The 16,153-nt window shown below is 46.3% G+C and overlaps 2 protein-coding genes across 2 annotated transcripts in view; both read right to left on the reverse strand.

Moving 5' to 3' along the window:
• Nucleotides 1-8,487, reverse strand: part of SECISBP2 (SECIS binding protein 2) — a 49,984-nt gene extending 41,497 nt beyond the window's left edge. The window contains exons 1-4 of the mRNA XM_065406166.1: nucleotides 8,376-8,487; nucleotides 2,470-2,606; nucleotides 988-1,032; nucleotides 143-404 (exon numbers count right to left, since the gene is read on the reverse strand). Coding sequence (XP_065262238.1) covers nucleotides 143-404; nucleotides 988-1,032; nucleotides 2,470-2,606; nucleotides 8,376-8,411 — 480 coding nt within the window. The 5' untranslated portion in view covers nucleotides 8,412-8,487. The remainder of the gene's footprint in view (nucleotides 1-142; nucleotides 405-987; nucleotides 1,033-2,469; nucleotides 2,607-8,375) is intronic.
• Nucleotides 8,488-10,775: 2,288 nt separating this feature from the next.
• Nucleotides 10,776-15,196, reverse strand: CKS2 (CDC28 protein kinase regulatory subunit 2). Its single transcript, XM_065406835.1, has 3 exons — nucleotides 15,056-15,196; nucleotides 12,760-12,887; nucleotides 10,776-11,207 (listed from the first exon to the last, which is right to left on the reverse strand). Exons 1-3 carry the CDS (start codon nucleotides 15,112-15,114, stop codon nucleotides 11,155-11,157), a joined length of 240 nt encoding a protein of 79 aa, XP_065262907.1. The 5' UTR covers nucleotides 15,115-15,196; the 3' UTR covers nucleotides 10,776-11,154.
• Between the last annotated feature and the right edge of the window lie 957 nt (nucleotides 15,197-16,153).

Genomic DNA, 16,153 nt, shown 5'->3' on the forward strand with positions numbered 1-16,153 from the left:
AAAAAATAATCTTACTGCTATACAAATCGAAATCTGGTTTATATTACTGCTAACAACATCCCTTTAAATGCTGTTGTAGAAGCAATAGTGAACAAGTAGTGACTATTCATTTTAAAGTTCACAGAAGAAGGTATTCACTTACTTTAGGAGTCTTTCTAGTCTCTTGTTTGACTGGACAAATTTGTTCGCCACATTCATTAACTATCCTGGAATGACTGTAGTGTTGAGAGTTGTTATAATTATACCGTGCGCTGGCTAGTGAGTACATATTTGGTGCAGCATCAGACGAAGAAGGCGAGCTAGAGTATTCACCAAGTGGAGTATATCCCATAACGCTACCAGATATATATTGAGAAAGAGATGAAGCGCCATCCCAGGACACATCTTCCGCACATATTTGTGGCCTAAATAAATACACCATTCCTTAGTTGAAGATTTTGTTCAATATCAAGGCAGGCATAATATTTTGCAAGAAAAACATTCTCCATAATTTCAATTAAGTATTTACTCACTGCTTTCTAGATAAGTGTTTTAACCATAAAATTCAAGTTTTTCCTCAAACATGATTAAAATATTAATGTTTATCTCCTTTGTATAGTTAAGCTTTCATAATGGTTATTTAAAAATCAAAAACCACAATGATTCTACCTACAAAATATTTGTTACTGAGTTTCAAAACTATTCTGCTTTACTTAAAGTTATACTTCCCTTTTTCAGCTTTAACAGTTGATAGCAAGTTCTTTATTACTTTGCCAGACTTCCTTGTGGTAAAGAGTGAGCTTAAACTAAAAGACAGAGAGGTTTGAAAGTGTAATACAACTAAGAGGCATGTGCAAATGCATTTCACTACAAGGAAAGGAATATGACGTACCGAAACTTATTTTAAAATACAGGAGAATAAATACAGTACTCTGTGGGACAGAATTTATCTCAGTCAAACAACACAGCACAAGGTGCTTAGATGGTAGATATTTGGGTTGTGCTTACTGGCTAAAGGAAGCCTTAAATACAGCTTCCGCAAATTCAACAGATCTGAAAGTTAAAAAGGAAGAGGAGATCAGAAAACACATTTTTCTAAATTGATATAAGTAAGGTCTCCACCACCCAGATCATGCCAAATTCTAAGCGGGCCTCTGAAAGTGAAGACATTTCCCACAGAAATTACATTTACAGTGTAAAGTGAACAGCTAGCAGTGACATTCTCAATTTGAGCAAACAAATGTTAGCTTATGCATATCCAATTTTAAAAACCACTTTAGCGTGGCCAAAGTTTATACGCCTGATGTTTTCCTATTTTCATATATCTGTTCAATTCTGGAATAAGTAGATATTGTGTATTGCATATCTGAAGTTAGAAATGCTCTCTCTCTCTGGTAGTAAGAGTTGTTTTGACTTCAGCCTATCCTAATTTATATGGAGAAATATGCACAATAGTGCATCAACCATTAACCTTCATTTTCTGACTTAAGTCCCCAACAATGCAACCTTAATCACAATATTGGTGCTTCTCACTATTTCTTTATGTTATATTGTCATAAATCAGACTTGCATTCAGCTCATCATTAAACAAATTACAACAATCCAAAATACAGGATGTATACAAAGACAATTTTGTAACAATTCTGAGATCGCCCCTGGGAAAAGTCAGTTAAGGTATAAAAAAAGAACACCTCTTTGGGGTTTTTTTTAGGCAGTAAATAAGTTGCAGGACACTGCAATTATGCCTAAAATGAAACCAATGCTTACCGTTCTGAGAAACTAATACAAAAGTTAGGACACCTACTGAATATCAAACCCTTGTAATTGTTAGGTGTCTTTTTTTATCCTCATATACAGCATTAACAACCCATTTAGTAAAATCTACATTGGAAAATCCTGAAAACTGCTACATTGAAAATAGATTTGTTTGGGGGTCTTTTGCAATTGTATCTTATTCTTACTAGATTTACCTTTTAAAATCCTTTTTTTGTTATTGTTGTTGGTTTTTTGGGAGGGGGCAGGGGGAGAGACGAAGAAAGGACCTTGAAGATTCCTTCTATCTAGAATGAAGGCATTTAGGGAGCCTCCCCCTTCCCCACTCTCAAGGGTCCTCCCTTCCCTTTCTATACACGCCCATTGTTTCTCCCATCCATATAATAGTTTATCATCCTTCTACCCCAGGACTGGATGCGATTCCTTCCAGAGCCAAACACCACATCTGAATCAGCTAGACTAGGCACTGCAGAGCGACAGGACTCTTCCTTGCCCTTCTCTAGTGACTCCACAATACCAGGTCTTTGGGATCAACAACCTAGGTACCAAATCTGTATCACTCAGAGAGCAATGCAGAAGTCTAAACCATTAGGCAAGCACTAATACAGTTAGAAGAATTAAAGCACTAGAGGCTCTTACTTCAATTTTGGAAAAGTAGTCAAAGTCAAGGCTCTAGAAGGTTAAAATTACCTATACGAGATTCAGAAAAATACATACTTATCCACAGACGGTTCCTGAACACGTGGGTAGTATGTAGTAGGAAAGACACACGCTTCCGACGGTTCTGACCATGCCACAGTTACTGTCGTGTATTTTGGGACAAACGGTTTGACATCTGCTGAGAACTTGAAGCCCTATGAAACAAAACGTTTTTTGGATACATGCATTTTGAGATTAAGCAAAAGTAAGTGGGGGGAAAAAAACAGCCTAACCTCATCGGTGTGAGGAAAAACTGCACAAGAGCTAGTTTGTTCACTTGTTCTAATAATAATAGTTGTGAAGCAACAAAATTCTCAGAAGGAAAGTGAAGGGGAAAAAACAAACAGCAAAGATTTGGAAAGTTATTTTCACATAATGCCTACATTTAACAGAAAATACACAAAACAAAGGTACATTAAAAAATGCTAGCATCCTGCTTAACACATAAGATGCAAAAATAATAAGAATATTTTATTTTCAGATTAGTCACTTAATCAGTATAATCATGTCTTCAGATCATTAGCATTACTGTAAAAGCGGTCTCCAAAGGTACAGTAATTGTGACTGCTTTTAAAAAAATATGGATCAAACATTAAATTCTATATCTTTTTAATGAGATTGTCACAGCACTAATATATTCATATTGACATGCCCAATTTTGGGGGGTGTGTTCCACATGCTGGACTACTACTGCCTTCAACAGGCCTTCTGAATGTAAAGGAGGCTCCAAAATTAAAACCAGAATGTATTTATTGATGTTACTTGTTGCTGGCACTTCATAGTTTGTGCTTGGAGAAAGTAGTATTTCAAAATTCTACTCACTAATACATGCAGTGAGTCATTTTAAATCTGATTATATATTTCTTCATAACTAAGACTTGCTTTATTAGTTCTCATTGTTAAAGCAGTAAAACAAAGTCAACTTCATGAATTGCTGTATCCATGCAAGGGCACATGGAGCCTTGTTTATAAAAATGTTTCATTGACAGTAATTTCAGTATTTAGAATGCACAAGAGCACCCTCTGGTGGTAAAGTGTGCACCTGGAAATTTGAGGAATAAGGCTTTTACAACCCAACAGATAATATGGATTCTTGGCTTCATGGGTTTGTTAGGAAGAGTGTCCACTTCAACTGTTGCCAAATTTATGCTGGCCATTTAAATACAAAATATAGATTGCATTGGTGAGAAATGGGACATGAAATATGTACACACACGAGTATAAAAACAAATCAAGTTATTTTTGGAGTTAAAGCTTAGTTACCAGACAAATGAATAAGGCATAAATAATACCAACCATAAAAGTACTTTTAATTTGGGGTTGATCATTAATTTTAAAGACATCTCAGTCTGACTGGGAGATTTCTATGGAATCTAGTGCCATATTGGTTAGATATGTACATTTATATTTGACACACAACCAAGGGGGCATTATTCACAGAAAGAATGTAATAGAAGACTACCCCATAGCATAGGGTTATCACACATCTGGATTTCCCTGGACATGTCCGGCTTTTTGGTGCTCAAATCCCCGTCTGGGGGGAATTTCCAAAAAGCCGGACATGTCCGGGGAAATAGGGAGGCATAAGCCAGAGTCCGCCCGGGCCCAGCACGATCCGCCGGGTCCGCAGCGCAGTCCAGCCGCCCGCTACGTTGTAGCGAGCTCGGGCGGGAAGCAGGAGCGCTGCCCCGGTCGCCGCTGAGCGTCTGAAGCCCCCGCCAGGCAGAGGCTGCTGGGTGAGCTGGGGAGCAGGGCAGGCGGCGGGGTGCAGAGGCTGCAGGGCGTGGAGGAGCAGGGCAGGCAGGGGCACAGAGGCTGCAGGGGTAGGGGGCGCAGGGGCAGGGCAGGCGGGTGGCACAGAGGCTGCAGGGGCGGGGGTTGCAGGGGCGAGGAGGAGCAGGGCAGGCAGGGGCATAGAGGCTGCAGGGGCAGGGGGTGCAGGGCAGACGGGAGGGCGCAGAGGCTGCAGGGGCGGGGGGGTGCAGGGCGAGTGGGGAGCAGGGGTCGCAGAGGCTGCAGGGCAAGGGGGGTGCAGAGGCTGCAGGGCGAGTGGGGAGCAGGGGCATAGAGGCTGCAGGGGCAGGGGGCGCAGAGGCTGCAGGGCGAGTGGGGAGCAGGGCAGGCAGGGGCATAGAGGCTGCAGGGGCAGGGGGCGCAGAGGCTGCAGGGCGAGTGGGAAGCAGGGCAGGCAGGGGCATAGAGGCTGCAGGGGCAGGGGGCGCAGAGGCTGCAGGGCGAGTGGGGAGCAGGGCAGGCAGGGGCATAGAGGCTGCAGGGGCAGGGGGCGCAGAGGCTGCAGGGCGAGTGGGGAGCAGGGGGTCACAGAGGCTGCAGGGCGAGTGGGGAGCAGGGGGTCACAGAGGCTGCAGGGCAAGGGGGGTGCAGGGGCTGCAGGGCGAGTGGGGAGCAGGGCAGGCAGGGGCATAGAGGCTGCAGGGGCAGGGGGCGCAGAGGCTGCAGGGCGAGTGGGGAGCAGGGCAGGCAGGGGCATAGAGGCTGCAGGGGCAGGGGGCGCAGAGGCTGCAGGGCGAGTGGGGAGCAGGGCAGGCAGGGGCATAGAGGCTGCAGGGGCAGGGGGCGCAGAGGCTGCAGGGCGAGTGGGGAGCAGGGCAGGCAGGGGCATAGAGGCTGCAGGGGCAGGGGGTGCAGAGGCTGCAGGGCGAGTGGGGAGCAGGGGGTCACAGAGGCTGCAGGGCGAGTGGGGAGCAGGGGGTCACAGAGGCTGCAGGGCGAGTGGGGGTGCAGAGGCTGCAGGGCGAGTGGGGAGCAGGGCAGGCAGGGGCATAGAGGCTGCAGGGGCATAGAGGCTGCAGGGCAGGCGGGGGGCACAGAGGCTGCAGGGCGAGTGGGGAGCAGGGGGTCACAGAGGCTGCAGGGCGAGTGGGGGTGCAGAGGCTGCAGGGCAAGGGGGGAGCAGGGAAGTACTTAGCAACCCCCAACCAAGATCAGAGTGGGAGGGAGGAGGGGGAATGCAGGGTGCTCGGAGGAGGGGGCGGAGTTGGGGCAGGGACTTTGGGGAAGGGGCGGGGCCGGGGGTGGAGAAGGGGCGGAGTTGGGGCAGGGCCAGGGCCCCGTGGAGTGTCCTCTTTTTTCAGTGTTGAAATATGGTAACCCTACCATAGGATAGGTGACTCTTAAAAGTAGTAAGTTCCTTTACATATATATTCTCTTTCTCTCTCATACACATACATACACTTCACCATGCCTACAATGTGTTTAGTCTCTTAACAGGAGACATTTTGGTTCTTAAGGTACTGGTACAATATGAATGCTTATTTCAAGTAAATTTCCTGCTGATAATGCTGTAATGGTAAAAAGACTGATTTTAGCAAAGAACTTGAAGCATTTTAACGCAGTTTGCTTTTAAGTATGCTCTTAATATTGTATACACTTCTTTGAATTACTTGCTTCTCTCCTCCACAAGTATCTGACAAAAGTAACTATTTCAGGGCTTTGGGGAGAAAAGTATATTTTACATATTAGGATATAGATATTCAGGCCTGTCTGTAAAGGCCTATACTTTAAGAATTTAGGTGTATTCTTATCACTTAGCTAGTTATAGAGGTATAAAAGAAAGAATCAAAATCACTGTCTGTCTGTGTAAGGGCCTTCTCTTACTGTGACAGTCTGAGGCCTGGTTCTTAGGCTAAGGCCTTCGGCTAAGCAGCAGAGGCCAGCCATAAACTGGGAAGTGTATGGTCACATCCTCACATTCCAACTAGTCACATTGAAATAAGGTGCTATTGGGCTATTAGGAATACAATCCTGTCCTGATATTCCTATCACCTCCAGAGAAAGGGAAGAGCCTAGAAGATGTAAAAGGAAACTTAGTTTGATAGCATCCTGTCTGGCAAGAACTCCCTTATCAATAGCTGGGATGTGAAATCCTCATTTCTGTATTGCTCTATCACTGTAATCTCCACTTCCCTATTGTTTGTCTGTATAATCTCTGTCTGGTTCTGTGATTGTTTCTGTCTGCTGTATAATTAATTTTGTTGGGTGTAAACCAATTAAGGTGGTGGGATATAATTGGTTAAATAATCATGTTACAATATGTTAGGATTGGTTAGTTAAATTTCAGTAAAATGATTGGTTACGGTATAGCTAAGCAGAACTCAAGTTTTACTATACAGTCTGCAGTCAATCAGGAAGTAAGGGGGGGAAATGGGAACAGGGAATGGGGGTGGGGGAATTGGAATCATGTCTTGCTAAGGAGGGGAAATGGGAACAAAGGCTCTGTGGTATCAGAGCTGGGAAGGGGGACACTAAGGAAGGAAATTGGAATCATGCTTGCTGGAAGTTCACCCCAATAAACATCAAATTGTTTGCACCTTTATCAGGGGGTAGCCTTGTTAGTCTCTATCTACAAAAACAACAAGGAGTCTGGTGGCACCTTAAAGACTAACAGATTTATTTGGGCATAAGCTTTCGTGGGTAAAAACCTCACTTCTTCAGATGCATAGAATTGGCCCTGTCAACACTGGTTCTCCACTTGCGAAGTAACTCCCTTCTCTCCATGTGTCAGTATATAATGCCTGCATCTGTAACTTTCACTCTATGCATCCGAAGAAGTGAGGTTTTTACCCACGAAAGCTTATGCCCAAATAAATCTGTTAGTCATTAAGGTGCCACCAGACTCCTTGTTGTTTTTGCACCTTTAGACGTCGGGTATTGTTGGTCTCTGTTCATGTGAGGAGGACCAGGGAAGTGAGAGGGTGAAGGAATAAGCCCCCTAACATTACATGTAGATCAGCACGTAGAATTTAGTTTCCTATGCTGCACAAAATACTCACAAATTTTTTTTAAATTGTTTGGGATAATTAGAACAAACACCATCTTTAAAAATTAATAAGATGTTTCAGGTACTACATGAGCTCCTGACTCCCCTATTTGTGGTTTCATAAACATATGTTCCTTTTCACAAAAGTTTCTCTCTTCCTTGATGCGTGAAAGCCTCACAGAAACAACAGAGTCTTGATTCTGTAAAGGCTTATGCACGTATTTAAGTTTTTGCAGGATTGACATCTTAATCCTGCAACTGGATCTGAGGAGGCAGACCCCAACACCTATGTAGAGACCCACACAAATCAACAGTTGCACAGATCCAGCTGCAGAATCAGGGATAAACACTACTGGGACTGATCATGAGTAAAGTTATATGCATGCTTGAGTGTTTGCAGAATTAATTAAACCCATTCCCAAGCAACACAAGCTAAACTGAAAAGAGCCATTTCTTTACACCAGAAAAAGATTGTCCACACAGGAGGTTATACCAGTAGATCTATATTGGTTTATATGCACACTTTAGCTTACACCAGTGTAACTTTCCCATGTAGACAAGTCCTAAGACTTCACAAGGAAAGTGAGAAACTTATGCCTGCCCCTCCCCCCTGCAATCAGAGCCATATAAGCAAATCCCTACACCTGGAAATGGCTCTGCACAGGCACAGAGCTCACTTGCACGAATCTGATTATAAGATCGTGGCTAAACGACTGTCAAAGCACAAGAAAAACTGAAAGACGAGATCTCTCCCCGACCCAGCTCCCTTTCAGTTGCAGTAATACTGGTGGGGTACTTACAACAACAACAGCAGCAGGTAAAGTATTTTCAGACCAGAAGTATCGTTTCAAATTGATAGTCCCTCTAAAAAGAAACCAACTGGACTCAAAGGCCAGCTCGGAGCCACTTAGGCCGTCACACGTAGGGCCAAGGTGGAGGCCGCCGCCGCCGCTTCCACCCCCAGGGCAGAGCTACAGGGCGCATGAGTCCGCAGGGGCTCCCCAGAAACCGCTGTCAGAGACTCGGGAGCGGAGCAGGGCGCCTCGGACCCCCAGGGCCAGCAGTGCAGCCAGCCCCCCGCTTATGTAACGGCTTGGGAGGCGGGCCCCTGCGCAGCCCAGTGCCGCCGCCTCCTCACCCTTACCTCGCTGGCCGTGCCCGGCTCCCGCTCCGTGGCCATGGCTGGTCGGGAAGGGGACCAGCACCACGCGCCACCTACCCCCTCTCCCCAAACCAGCTCCCGAGTCCGACCGGCCGACGACGCCCGCAAGAGGCGTCAGAAGAGCCGCGGCGCAGCTGGTTCTACGTCACCTTCCAATCAACGGCAGCAGCGACGGAACGAGGTGGAGCCTGTTTGTCTGGTCACGTGACCGTACTGCCACACCTGCGACCCAAGACCTTGGAGGCCATGTGCAAGCCTGGGTGGTACCCCCGGGAGCCTCTGGGTGACACGCTCCTGTGCGTGTGCCTCACGGAAAGCTGATTGTGTTATTTTGTGCAAATAATCCATCTGAATGGTGGCGTTTTTGTCAGTTTTCCAGCGTTTTCCCTCTTATCTGGCTCTTGCTATCCACGGCCAAATAACCACTGTAGCGGTATGTTTGTAGACTATTATAATTTAGAGATGCTCCCTTATGAGGGATAGTTTTATGAACATTGGCAATGTGCCCTGGACGCAAGGGTTGGGAACACCGCATGGCTGTGTGCCTCAGTTCACCAGAGATGCTCTTCAAATTATTAAAGTTGTATTCCTTTTTCATTCACTGGTTTGTTATATAATTAACCACAAAAGCATTACAACCATCTGAGAACACTTTCTTCCCATCAATCATTGCACAAATGAGTCAGGCACAATTTTTCCATTTTCACCATTTCTATTTACATTTGCAGCATCTCTATATACTCCTCCTGCTGTTTGTTTCCCCAGTACCACAGCAGCCCAGTAATAATAAAACAAGGCATCTAGAGCCAGCTAATAGTCACATGCACACAACATCCAAGGCTGCTCTTACACATAGTGAGAGTATGAGAACTGCTTAGAGTGGCGGCAACTGAAGGCCTCTCAATTTCTTCCCTCCTTCTTATTTAAAATAATTTTTAAAAGGGGGGGAGGGAGAGAGAGGGGACACTTTACTACCACCACTCCCAACCACAGAGCTTTGGCCATCACGGTAGACATGCTATGAGTACATCAGCAATGCAAAATTCAGTTTCTTGAATGGAAGTTTGTGCCCAGTACTCCCCTTCTCATATACTCAGTGCATTCTTGGTATTTCTAAGCAGTCATGAACTAAGTACTTGCCAGTAGATATGTGTGGTGTCTTCTCTCTTAAAAAACCTGATGACTGAGGGGTGATAAACATTGCAGTACCTAAAGTTCTACATGAAGTCATACATACAAGATGCTCCTTGTCCTGTATTTCAGCAATAACAATGCAGACTCAAAAATTGATACAAGCGGATGATTTTGCACCAGCAACAAAACATTGTGGGGTGGCATCTCTTAAACTTTTCATACAAATGTTCTTTATGGTATGTAGCTGGAGCCATTTTGGTTCCAGAATATTAGAGACAAGGTTGATGAGGTAAGATCTTTTATTAGATCAGCTTCTGTTGGTGAGATTTCAAGCTACAGAGCTTTTCTTCAGGTACCTCTCCCAGACCTGAAGCAGATCTGTGTGGCTTGAAAGCTCCTCTCTCTCTCACCAACAGAAGTTGGTCCAATAAAATATGTTACCTCATCCAGTTTGTCTCTTTATTTCCTTTAAAAGTTGGTAGTCACTAATCTGAAAATATGTTTTGGAAAGATTACTTGCTCATAGCTGCTGTTCTCTGAATGTGTCATCTTTGCAGCCCTCCACTACAAGCCATGTGCGTCACGTACATGACTATCGAGAAAGTTTATTATCACCCTTGTGAGAAGCGTGCACAAGCACATTTTTTTCAGATGGGAAATGAGTGGTCACAAGACTTAGAGATAAAATCTCTAGCCACAGCTAATACCTGAATAGCATGGGATTTTTGCTGCTCACTGAATGCAAATTCAAGCAGCACATGGGCTATTTATAATCTTAAAGCCAGGACAGCCAACTGCATTCTCCAGCCTGTTTTAGTGTGATCGGCTGACTAGCCTTCATCATGCTAAAGCGATTTGAGAGGTGTCTCAAATAGCCTAAGGGCAGCAAAGTGATGGTGCACATTCTGGGGCAGTGAAGCCAGCAACTGTGTCTTCACAGAGACAAGTATTATGTCATAGTGGAGAACGAGGTTGCTGTGAAGCCACTTTTTTTTTGCTGGGGGGGGGGGGGGGGGGGACACACCACACCTATGCAGTGATTTAATGATCAGTTTTGGACAGGTACCTCCTCCACTAGTTTAGCCTTAACACCCAAATTCTACATAGTTGATTCCTATCTGCTAACACACAAGATTTCTTAGAAAGACGTCACAAAGTAGGTATCTAGAATTAAGAGAGTCACTGTTTATTTCTTCAGACCCATTGTGAGGAGTTGGGAAGCCATGGGCTTTGAACTAGTCAAACATTTGTAATTACAATGCTGTACAGAGGAGCTCAGTATTGAAACTAAAGTTTCTAAAGAAAAAATACATGTAATAAGTCTATAGTCAGCACATAGACATGCAACATGAACACTTTATTAAACAAAAGTAATTTAATAAAAAGTCAGATAGGCATTTATATTACAGTAAAGGAATATGTTTTAATTAATCTTTAGACACCATAGCAGCCTACTTGGAATTGCATTTGACTGAGCTCTGTTGCTGTGAATAATACAGCTCATGCACAGATACGGATGTATGTTTTGTACATTTTTCAAGTATTCACTGAATACTACCAACATATATACACTCATATACATAAAGTTCCAGAAGATTTAATAGAAGTTCTCCAGAAAAAAAAAAGTTCATTTTTGTTGGTCTTTCGGAAGAGGTCTTCTAAAGAGAAGGATGTGTGGTTCTGTAGAAATAAGATTAAACATTTCAATGTTATCCTGCAATATTTATCATTGCCAGTCCTACACATTTGTGTACAGCAGCTTAGTACTCAATTACTACATTTAATAGAGAAAATATTAAGTCTCCCCACTGAGCGTAAGAAAAATGACCATTCCTATATACAGTGCCTTCAAGCTTGCCCCTCCATATGGCGTAAAAATTTTAGAAGCACCTGACTTAGTATCTTAAGCCAATTAGGTGCTTTTAAGAAGTTTTACCCTTGGTGCCAAGATAGGACACTCAAAATTAAAATGGGAATTACTACAACAGTTACATAGTCCCATGAATGCTTAAGTTTCAAATACTTGGAAGGTTAAGTGTTGAGTGACTGATCAGTGCATTTTAGTGTGGAATTCTATCTTCCCATTTGTAACTGTAATGCATGAGTATATGATCAACTCCTTAGACCAGGCCTGCACAACTCGTAAAGCAGCGAGGGCCATATTACTCCAAAGAAAACAGCTGAGGGCAGAACCCCACCCCCCAAGCATGGCCCGCCCTGCCGAAACAACCTTCCCCCCCACCCCCCAGGGCCACCCCACCGAAACAGCAGTATTGAACCTTGGTAATATGTTATAGCAGGCCCTTAAGGTAGGATAATTAAGGTAGAAGTAGAATAAGATCTTCTCCCCACTTTGTAATCAATTACCCTGTTGAATGAATGAGAAAGGCATGGAAGGCAGGCACCTCCAGACAGCTGCAACCCTTGGAGAGGGGATGCCTTCCAGACCAAGGACAATTAAACTTGTCAAGTGGGCTCACTAAAGAGCAGACATACTGATGGCCCCCAGGGTTAGAAGCAAGCACCTTCCTTTGGTAACACCCTCTTTGCAGCATTGGGACAACCCCCAACCCAGAGAAAAGCAGCGAAAAAGGACCAATTTTTTATGAGACGAGATCAGTAGAACAGGTCAGCCACCGACTCGGTGCTTCTTCCCCCCCCGCTCACTTCCTGAGCCCCTCCCCCCCACCACTGCCCACCTGCTTCCTCAGCCCCCTCCCCCACCACACCTGCCCCCACCGCCCGCCTCCTCACCACCCCCCTTCTGCCACCACCAGCTCACCTGCCTGCCCGCTGCTGGCCTCTTATCTTTTGCGGCTGCCCCCGCCCCCTGCCCCTGGCTCACCCTCACTCCCCACCCTGCCACTAGACTCTTCACCACCCCCCCCCCACCCAGCTGTTGGCTTGCCCCACCCCGCCGCTTGCCTACTCACCCCCTAGTTCTGGGCTTGAAAAGTTTGACAGCTACAAACTAGACATGAGATGCCCACTAGTTAAACCCAGAGAAATCCTGCCCTAGGTCTAAGAGCAAGTGTTAGGGAAATTTGAAGCCAATGCTTCTCCACTGCTGTTAGTTTTCCCAAGCAACTACAGAGTTGTATCAATCTTTTGCTTCCTGTAACATTGGGTATTGCTAGTAGGCAAAGATTCAGGGTGTCCTTTTAATCCCAACAAGTACCTGTGCAGTCAGTTAGAAGTGCCATTATAGCTATAGAACAGTCATTCTATTTACCTGGCTCATGGATCATGTAGTGGACCCAGCCAAGACTTTGCTGGACACCAAGTCTTCTCCATTCCTCTTCGGACATCAGATGGGTTTTTGGTACTTGCTTTGAAAGCTCTCTGGGTAACATCACATGTCTGTTGAAAATATAATAGTACTAAAGTTATCCCACAGTACAGATCAGTTCTCTTTTTGATGACACCTGTATTTGTAGGCTATAACCCTTACTGCCTTTCCTAGAGAAATATCTTAAGCAGGGCTCAAAGTCCAGAACTATAGCCTCCAGACAGAGGATAACAGGCAACTTGGCATTATCCTGACCACCAGTGGGAAGCCCAGTGCACTTTTCCTAAGATATTGTGCCCCTCCCAATCTATTTCTGTCCCAGCTGCTGGAAGGATGCCCACCTGTTCTCAAGTTTCCTGGGAGTGCCATTCACTACACTAGGAGAGACATCAACTGTTCTACAAGTTGATGATGTACCAATGGCAATATACAGGCTATTTAAAGATACAATAGTTTTAATTCATGCAGATTTAAGTATTCATATTAAAATACTTTTAGCATACCACCTCTTAAGCTTAAATCTTGAAAACCAAGAGCCAGTATGGTAGATATTAAACCTTCAGCCCTGTAAGGGAAGGTGTAATCATATATTTCAGATGAAGTGCGGAATGGAGTATATTTGAGCCAGGAGAGAATTCTTGCCTAGTCTAGCACATGTTTATCAAAGCAAAGAGTGCTCTTGGCAACTGATTATTGCCACACTGTTTAAGAGAAAAAAGGAAACCCCTATCTACCTGATCAGATAAGTGGTTTTAGAAACATACAAAGCAACATTCTTATACCACCAGCCATCATTCACTTATCACTGTCAAGTCAACTGCTGACCAAGATAATCTGACCTCTGCCCTTGAATACGAAACTGTCTATGCAGATCACAAGCCTATCTAGGTGAGAGTAACATGAAACTGAGGCATTGTAAAAATAACAGGAGTACTTGTGGCACTTTAGAGACTAACAAATTTTAAAAAGAAGTTGATGGATTTCCACTCCATACGGCTAAATGCAGTGCCTTGCATAATGACAGGTTTCAGAGTAGCAGCCGTGTTAGTCTGTATCCGCAAAAATAACAGGATAATAATAATAAAGTGCCACAAGTACTCCTGTTATTTTTGCGGATACAGACTAACACGGCTGCTACTCTGAGGCATTGTAGTGCATTTCATAGGGCACTGAGCAGTCTGTTTACATCTTCCCTCTGAGACCAGTTACATTCTGCCTCCCTATGATGCAAACTGGTCTCACAGCATTGTTTCAGGCTTGAATTAACAAAACATTCAAGTGGGGTAAGCAAGAGGTCATCCATCCTATAGCCTTGTGCTCAATGTCATTAACCTGCATATAAGGAGTCACCAATATACACACAACCAGAGCAAAACTTCCCACAGAAAGCATGGCATCTTTACTGCTAGGATTTATTCAGAGTATTGTATGAGTTAATACACTTCAAGTTAAAGCTCCAAGACTCCCTTGCATTGCAGAGCAGCTACACACAAAAAGGCTAAGTGCCCACCTGCCCAGGCCACGTGGTCTCAGTGAGCTTGTATAAAGTGACTAGAGCAGGAATTGCCTCACTTTGAAGCAGTGAAAGCAGAGTCAGGTGCTGGAGGGAGCCAGAGGCGCCTCCCCTGATGTGGCCAACAGGCAGTTGCCATTGTTGTCACCCCATCCCCGAGATCAGGATTGTTTACAGGTAGTAAAACCCAGTCCCACCAATGTCTGCTCCGGGTGGGTAAGGGACCTGCGAGCCCGCCTCTGCTCAGCAATGGCCGCTAGAGTTTCCCCAATGAATTTCAGCCAGTACGCCTGGGAGACGGCGCTGAGGGCTCCGAGCAGGCCCCGCGATTTAGTCACTGGCTCGGGAGCCCCTTCAGCGCACACAGCCCGACCGCCCCAGGCTCCCCGCCCACCGCGCAGAGCCCATTGTTCCCCCGACCCCTGCAGAAGGAGTCGCCGTCCCCTCATTTTCCGGGGCAGACTCGGCGGCGTCTGCGCTCGAGGCGGGCGGAGAGAGCCTGAGTCGGGCCCCGATATTAGAGCGTCATATTCTGACCTGAGCCCCCCAACCCCGTCACCCCAGAAGAGTCACTGATCCCGTCCGCACCCCCAGAGGGGAGCAGCGGGGCAAAGCATTTACACCCCCCACCCCAGAGAGCGCTGCGCCCCGCGCCTCCTACGCGCGCCCCGCCAGCGGCACGGAAGAGGGTGAAGGACAGAGAGAAGCAGCCCCCGCCCCACGCACCGATACTCGTAGTGCTCGTCGAAGTATTTGTCGGAGTAGTAGATCTGCTTATGGGCCATGGCGGAGGCAGCTACACCAGCAGGACCCAACTCACGTTCCTCACCCTGAGGCCGAGCTCGCTGATTAACTGACCTCTTCAGCTTTCCACTCAATTTGAATCCAACAATTCAACGTTTATTGGCGGGCGGTGCCAGCCAATCACAGAGCGCGCTATCACATGCGTCAGACAATGACATCACCCGTATCCTCCACTTTCGCCCAACCAACCATTTAGAGGCCATTAGAGCAAAAGGCATGGCGTAAGCGTGGGACGGTTAAAGTGCGCTGCGCGCGGAGAGGTTGGGAGGGAGTTGGAGTCAGCGCGTGCGCTCGCTCAGCCCTCTTGCTCTTCTCTAGACATGCGCTTACCTCGTGAGCAGCTGTGGGGCGGTTATGGGCGGGATTGGTTGCGGTTGCTGGCGGTTAGGGAATGGGGCAGTTCCAGCAGTTTTCTTCAGCTGCATGTGCGGGTGCAGCTGCTGAGCTGCTCCGCCCTCCCGACCTAGGGGCCGTTCCTGCTCGTCTCCTACCCTCTGCTGAGGAGTGTCCCCCATAGTTCCCCCCACAGTAGTACCTGCCTGCTGCAGCTAGCATTGAGGGGCTGTCTGGGTGTGCGTATACTGTAGTGTTAACACAGGGTTCAAACAGGCTCAAGCCTAATTACTTCCCCCGCTGCCCAATCACACTAACCCAGGGCTGGAACCTAGGACCCCATGGGAGTAAAGGGTTGAAGCCTGAGTCAAGCCAGGCATCAGGGTTCAAACCCTATCGTGTTACAGTGTAGACATAGCCTCATTGGACTTGTACTCTCTCTGGGAGTACCCCAGAAATATCCCATGGGCTGGCTTCGTCTGCTAGACAGTCAAATTTCCCCACACTGCACCATGAACAAAAGTAGGGTGACCAGAAGTCCCAATAAAATCGGGACCCTCCCCATTTTCCAGTGTTTGTCCCAGTCTGGCCCCCCCAACCGAGCGGCTCCAGCCCCGGCCCCAGCGTCTCCAGCCTGGCTCGGCTCGGGCCCCGGGGTGCCGGCCCCGGGCCAGCCCCCAGCCGAGC

The sequence above is a fragment of the Emys orbicularis genome, chromosome 6, assembly GCF_028017835.1.
Source record: "Emys orbicularis isolate rEmyOrb1 chromosome 6, rEmyOrb1.hap1, whole genome shotgun sequence".
NCBI lineage: Eukaryota > Metazoa > Chordata > Testudines > Emydidae > Emys > Emys orbicularis.